Below are 7,414 nucleotides of genomic sequence, written 5' to 3'. Positions count from 1 at the left end.
GTCTCAGAACATCACGCAATATAATCTTTGCTTTTTTTAATATTTTTATCCTCCCTCCCTGACAGACAGGAAAAAAAGTTTACTTCTCAGTCCGTATCTCTTGCACAAGTAACAGGCTTAGCAAGGGGGAGTGATCCGAGTGAAGAGAGAATTAGAGAGAGAGAGAGAGAGAGAGAGAGAGAGAGAGAGAGAGAGAGAGAGAGAGAGAGAGAGAGAGAGAGAGAGAGAGAGAGAGAGAGAGAGAGAGAGAGAGAGAGAGAGAGAGAAGAGAGAGAGATTATTGAAACCGATATTGATAGAGGAGCAGAGCCAGACGGGTAGACAAGAAAGAAAAGATTTAGACAAAGGAAAACTAGTATAGACAAAATAAAGAGATAAATTAGAGATAAAATACACATTCAGAGGCAACGCAGCCAGCTAGAGAGAGAGATAAAAAGGAGACCGATTCAGAAACATACAGATTAGCATATACCGGCTGAAAAAAATACAGACAGATTTAGATACACAAGCATGCCTACAAGTACGAATTAAGAGGCAGATTGGAGGATATATTAAGGAATAATTTTGGAAAGATGGGATGCGTAGATGAAGACGGAGCGTCTGAAAACGGACTATAAACTCATAATTAGATATTCTTTTACGAAAAAAGATCGCGAAATGAAAATGTATGAGAAATCTTACGAGAATGATATAATAGAAATGTCGGTAGTAAAGTAACTCAGTAGAAGGCGAAGAAACCATGTAAAAGCTAATAGAAGAAAAGTAAAATGGGATCAATACAGTACAGAAAAAAAGAAAACTATAAAGAAATATATAAAGAAGACTTGAAAGGAAACTTTGGAAGGCATGAAAGAGATTATAGAAATGTAAAACCAAAAAACAATGGCCGAAAAAGAAGAAGAAATTCTTAACCATAAAAGAAGGAAAACCTTAAAACTGCACGTAAAAAAATACATATAAGAGAAAAAGAATAAGTATTATGAAAAGGCATCAACGAGAAGGGTAGGTAGATGATAATATGGAGTGAGAAGTAAAGGGGGAAGAGAGGACAGCATGGAAGAAAACACGAACAACAAATTGGATATAAGAAAAAATAAATGTTTCAACAAGGCAAGGAAAACAATGAAGCACAGTGAATAGGATGACAAATGAAAGCAACAGCGACAACAAAGAGGCGGAAATTAAAATGAGGCCGCATGTAGACCGGAACCAATTGTTAGAAGCCAGGGAGAGAGAGTGATGAGTTAGTGAGTGACCGAGCGAACGAGCGAGCATATGAACATGGATGCATCTGTGTGTGTGTGTATGTGTGTGTGTGTGTGTGTGTGTGTATATATTTCACCACGGCCTGATCACGAGTTGGACTCAATCGCCAGGAAGAACTCTGACCGATGTGAGCAAGACTCTTTAGTCGATCTTTGGTTCTGCCAGGACCTCACACACCACACACCCCATCCCCCTTGCTCAAGTGGGGATAGTAACCGTTCCTACTCAGCGGGAAAAACTCGGCCTAATTAGCGGGGCACGAACCGCTGCCTGCCTCACCGCGAAGCCTGGCAGCGCAGCGCTTTACCGACTGAGCTATCGGAGCGGTGTGTGTGTGTGTGTGTGTGTGTGTGTGTGTGTGTGTGTGTGTGTGTATTTACCTAGTTGTAGTTTTACAGGGCCTGGGCTTACGCTCGTGCGGTCCTGGCTCCGTATCTGTATGTATGTGTGTGTGTGTGTGTGTGTGTGTGTGTGTGTGAAATAATTGGAGAGAGAGAGAGAGAGAGAGAGAGAGAGAGAGAGAGAGAGAGAGAGAGAGAGAGAGAGAGAGAGAGAGAGAGAGAGAGAGAGAAACGTTGCCGTATTTGTGTTTACGGCCTACAAGTTGAGTAAAGACGTTCTCTGCAACGAAAGATGTTTATAACACACACACACACACACACACACACACACACACACACACACACACACACACCTCCGGTAGCTCAATTGTTTAGAGCGCCGCGCTGCAAGGCTTCACGGGCAAAACAAGCGGCTGTTCGAGCCCCGCTCAGGCCGGATTATTTCCGTTGACTATGAGTGGTTACTGTCCCCCCTTGAGGAAGGGTGATGGGGTGTGTGGTGTGTGAGGTTCTGGCAGTACCGAGAGATCGACAAAATGAGCACTGGCTCACGTCGTGAGGGTACCTGCTGGCGAAAGCGAGTCCAACTCGTGATCAGGCCGTGGTGAATTACACACATTATGTTAGCTCAGTCGGTTAAAGCTCTGCGCTGCCAGGCTTCGCGGCCTGACCGACGAAGGTTAGAGCCCTGGGCAGGCCGGAATTTTTCCACTGACAAGGAGTGGTTATTCTCCCCCCTTGAGCAAGGGGGATGGGTTGTGTGCGAGGAGATCGAGATATAATGAGCTTTCTCCTGACGGGAGGGTATTTCCTGGAGATTGCGAGCCCAACTCATGAGCAGGCCGTGGGTGAATTACACAGTAATTATACCATTACTATCATTACTGTTACTTTTAAATAATATTAATACTACTGTTATTGGTTCTATGGACATGACTCAGCTCTCTCGTGAATACTGGTCCCCGCGACAAAGTCGTGGAGGTTCAGCTTGACGAGCGCCGGCGCGCCTTCAGGCCCGCGGCGACTCATTAAGTGCCAAAGCGGAGGCGAGGATACTTTCTTTAACGCAGTGCTGCGTCTGTTGCCCTTCCAGGATTATTTTTATATTTGTATTTTTATTTGTTTCATATTGTGATGCTCGATATTATTATCGATTTTTGGTAATAAGCACTTCGTTGGAAACTGTAAGCGATGAATTTTATTTATTGATTTATTTTATTATTATTATTATTATTATTATTATTATTATTATTAGTAGTAGTAGTAGTAGTAGTAGTAGTAGTAGTAGTAGTAGTAGAAGTAGTATCATAAGTAGTAGTAGCAGCAATAGTAGTAGTAATAGTCGTAGTATTATCATTATTATTGCCGTTACCATCATTACTGTGTACACGTTTGGATGACTTGTTTTATTTTTTCGCCCTTGTGATTTTGTTTTCCTTCTCTTCCTCTGTTTCCTTCAAACCTTAAGTGTATCAATCGTTACACCATATGATTTTATATGCAATAAAATGACAGTAAAGAAAGAGTTGAGGGATTACACCAAAGAGTCTGTCGAGCGTCGTCTGTTTAACCCGGTGTCTCCGGGGGCGGGGCGGTGCGGGGCGGGAGAGCAGCATTCTTGGGTGTGCATTGGGGAAGTGCTGGCGATCGCGACTGCTGCGACTGCGAAAGCGCTTTCTGGTAACAGCGCCGTATCGTTCTTGCGTATTAGCCTCGTATCTTCATGTAATAGGCTCGCAGTGCAGCCAGCCAGCATTCGACCGTAAGAAGAGCGCAGGTCTGCTGAGTGTGGTTGATAAATCTGCCGTCAAACGATAACTTTCTCAAATGAACCACCATGTAACGTCACAAGGTGGAGCGACTGACACTTGCTTCGAAACGAAACATGTGAACATGGCTGCCACAGATTCCTCCCCCTCCTCCTCTCTCTTGCTCTCTGCTTATGGGTGGCTGGTAAAGACGGAGCAGGGAATGAATGAGAGGGAAAATAAATATACGAGCAAAACTCTTGAAATGGTATGTCAGATGCCTCTTTGCTGTAACTCGACCAGAACTTCTGAGTGAGACCCACTGTTGAGCTCTTGGACTTGTTTCATTTGTGGCTCGCTAGGATGCCAGTAGAGCATGACGTGAAATATTATATCAACTAAATTCACTGACTGACCCAAATGCAGTTACAGTTTCCTTCTTGGGTTGTCCTTGAAAGTCTTGTGTACTCAAAATACACAACGCTTGAACGGTTAAGCACATGGAGTATCGGATATTAAAAATTAATTATAATACAGGCAACTCTGTGGGCAAAAACGTATCTTTTTCCTCCATTTTCAGTCTCATTTCCAGTGGCGGTTGCCGGCGCGTGGGAGTGTCTTTTCTGCAGTGAGCGTTAATTAAACTTTGCCTTGCTCTCCCTTCATATTCTGCGGCAGGGAGTTGTTCATGTGAAGGGCAGCGGGTGATCTAGACCAGAATGGAGGCGTCAAAACGTAAGGTGAGTGGCTGATTCCTGCTTTACCAGTGTTGGTGGTGCTGGTCAAGGTGGTTGGCGGCGGAGTGGACGGCTTGGTTGGCGTCATGTCCAGGTGACTGCAGCGGGGCCATTGCGGTATTTTTTTTTCTTACCGCTCATTTTTTTGTTTTCGTTACTTCGCAACCAATACTTAGCTTCACAGTTAATCTAAGTGAGGCGTGTTGCAGTGTGTGTGTGTGTGTGTGTGTTCTCGGCAGAGCCGTGGAGCAAGAGCGAGGGAGAGGTGGTGGGGAAGAATGCAAATGTGATAGTAATTGTGGAGAATCACTCTACGCCTCCAAAACACGATATTACGCCTCCATATTATAGTTAAGGGACGAAATACATGTCCCATAACCATAATATGAAGGCGCAAGTATTTAAAACTAAAGAAAAAGCCCTAATCCCCTTCCCCTAACGATCTTGGGGGACCCGTGGGAAATCGGGCGTTTTGGGTGGGGGAGCATATTTAAACTACCACAATCGAACTCTACATATCCTGACAGCTAACGGGGGGGGGGGGACCCCCCCTTAAAACGATAAACCCATACCTTTACTGGGCGGAATATGTTTACAGCGTGGAGAAGGAAATGGTGGAACCGCTCGCCAACATCCGCGAACGTCCGCTTGAACATGGACTCGGCCAAATAGCTGGCGAAATGTTGAGTGCGCCTTCTGAACCTGGGAATGTTGCTCCTCACTTCCCTCCACTCCCGCTCTATATTTTGGGTGTGGGTACCACTCTGATGATCCACAAAGTTCAATGAGTGGTTGACTGTGGAGTGGCTGTAGCCTTCGGCAATTAAGTTATTATAGCTGCTCCTGCAGTCTGTAACTATGTGAGTGACCGGGAAAATGTTGTCTTTGATAACTCGCAGGAGAGTCTCCTTGTCCCGGCTCACGACAGGCACTAGAAATATGTTGCGGTAAAGATTCGTTTTAGTACCGTGCCAGTATCTCATTATCCACTTTATGAAACATCACTATCTCTTTATATATCTTTTCTACAAACATTCAATAGTCATGGAAACGCATTGAAAATCCAATTCAAGGACTTTTTTTTTTTAATCTTGAAAATAGAGGATAATGTTTACGAAAGCGTGTCGCCTCCTCTGGCGGCGGCCGCGGCAACGCTGCAGCCGCCGCAGCCGCAAAATAGCTCGCAGAGGGTTTAGGGTCGGGGAGCATATTTAAACTACTACAACCGAACTTTACGACCTACTAACGGGGGGGCTGCGCCCCCCTCGACCCCCAAAAATGTATATGTGATTTATCTCAGCGAGGAGGTATTTCTCGCAACACCGGCTGCAGAGTTTCCGCGGCCGCCGCCAGAGGAGGCGACGCGCTTTCGTAAACATTATCCCCTATTTTCAAGAGTAAAAAAAAAGTCCTTGAATTGGATTTTCAAAGCGTTTCCATAACTGTTGAAGGTTTGTAGAAAAGATATATGAAGGGCTACTGATGTTTCATAAGGTAGGTAATGAGATGCTAGCACGGTACTAAAACGAATCTTAACCTATGTTGCTAAAGCCTCTCTTCACACCTCCCACTACCCACGTGCCTTCTATGACACGTCCACGATTGTATATTCGCTTGTCAAACTTGGCTTCATCCACCTCCACAGTCTTGCCCTGGTCACCAAGTTTGACTGAGTTCTTGACGCAATAGTCCACAGCCACTTCCCGACAAAAGGAAAACCTGTCAATGACTGTCTTGGCGTCAATACGCACTTCCCGCGCTCATATTTTGACATTTTTTTTGTCGCTGGTTCTACAAATATGTCACATAGATTATTTGTCTGACACTCAAGTTTGACCCGCCGAATCACGAGTTCTTCCTTGCCGACAGGAAGAAGCGGCAGCGTTAAACCACAAGTTTCTTCTTTTGAACACGACGCTGCCGGTCGCACCTGAACACAAAATTTTCCTTAATTTCTAGCCCACTCTCACATTTTGGGCATTTATAAGTGCGACGCATCAAATTGTGCCCGTACAAGAACTCTAAAGTTTTCTCTTTGTTATCAAACAGCCTCCCCAACTTCACTAAGTTCCAGTCACATCCACCACATCTGTCCGCCATTTATTCACTAAAACAGGTGAGCCGGGCAGGTGCAAGCCAAGAAACACCTAACCTCGACCCCTATATAGACTCGTCACATATGAAACCAACATAAAAGCCTCTCAAACCAACTACTTGAACTCCGGAATATCTTACATTTGATACTCGATTTTGCTTTAACACTCGACCCCTTAGCAAGAGATGGGTTACCTGCATTTATTGAGCACGCACACTATCGGCATTAAAATGGCGCTGGCCCACAGGGCTGCCATTGGTGACTATTTACAAAATATATATTTTCGCCGTAAGTAGAGCACAGAAACGATTCATTTCAGGTAAACAGCATCATTGCAGTATGTGCTTTTACCTCAAAATTTCTCTGGTCTTCATAGCCCTCCACACTACCAGGTGTTTTAATTTTGTTGAAGGGGAGAGGAATATTATCTGTTATTTCTTATCATCACTTGTAGACGCAGTATGTTTGATGTGCCGGTAAAACTAGAGAAGTAAAACAGTATGTGATACCTTGGAAGGGTTGTTATTCTCGTGGGAGCAATATTGCAGGCGCGTAGTGATTCTCCTTATTTACAGCGAGGCGCAGCTTCAGGACATCCCTTTGAGCAGCCCCTGAAAATCACCTGTTGCTGTACTGTGTGGCGGGGCGGTTCACACGGCGGGTCACGGATACCAAGCTATTACCCCCCCCCCCCCCCATTCCCTTTCCGCTCTCTTCACCTCTCCACCTACCTTGCCTCTCTATCCACCTTTCTCTGTCCAATCCCTTTATTCTCTTTTCCCGTCCTTCTCCGTGGCACCCCGTCTCCTTACTTCCCTATTGGTCCTCCCCTCTGAAGTACCCTGTTCCCTCCTACTTCCTTATTTTCCTCCTCATTGCTGCTCCCCTTTTTGCAACCCCGTTCCTCCACTCTCCTCCTCTCTCCTCCTCCACATTGCTCCTCTCGTATTTGGCACTTTCCCCCCTTTCCCTCTCTAACCCTTGTTGAGTTGACAGTCAGTCAGGCAGTGTGTGTGTGTGTGTGTGTGTGTGTGTGTGTGTGTGTGTGTGTGTGTGTGTGTGTGTGTGTCTGTCTGTCTATGTGTGTGTGTGTTTGTGTGTGTGTGCAGGAGTTATTTCGACGGCAGTGTGTGTGTGTGTGTGTGTGTGTGTGTGTGTGTGTGTGTGTGTGTGTGTCGAAATTTCATTATGTGTATGAATTATGTGGCGTAAAGGATACGCCTGCCT

The 7,414-nt window shown here is 45.2% G+C and overlaps 1 protein-coding gene across 1 annotated transcript; it reads right to left on the bottom strand.

Annotated features, from left to right (window-relative positions):
- Positions 1 to 718: 718 nt before the first annotated feature.
- LOC126982148 (uncharacterized) lies at positions 719 to 5,837 on the bottom strand (the record flags this gene model as incomplete). Its single annotated transcript, XM_050833997.1, has 3 exons — positions 719 to 748; positions 4,671 to 5,044; positions 5,630 to 5,837. Coding segments are annotated over 3 exons (612 nt in total), but the record flags the coding sequence as incomplete, so codon positions are not given.
- Positions 5,838 to 7,414: the final 1,577 nt, after the last annotated feature.

The sequence above is a fragment of the Eriocheir sinensis genome, chromosome 4 (genome assembly GCF_024679095.1).
Source record: "Eriocheir sinensis breed Jianghai 21 chromosome 4, ASM2467909v1, whole genome shotgun sequence".
NCBI classification, from domain to species: Eukaryota; Metazoa; Arthropoda; class Malacostraca; order Decapoda; family Varunidae; genus Eriocheir; species Eriocheir sinensis.
The sequence above is the reverse complement of the archived record's forward strand: the minus strand, read 5'-3'. Positions and strand labels throughout refer to the sequence as shown.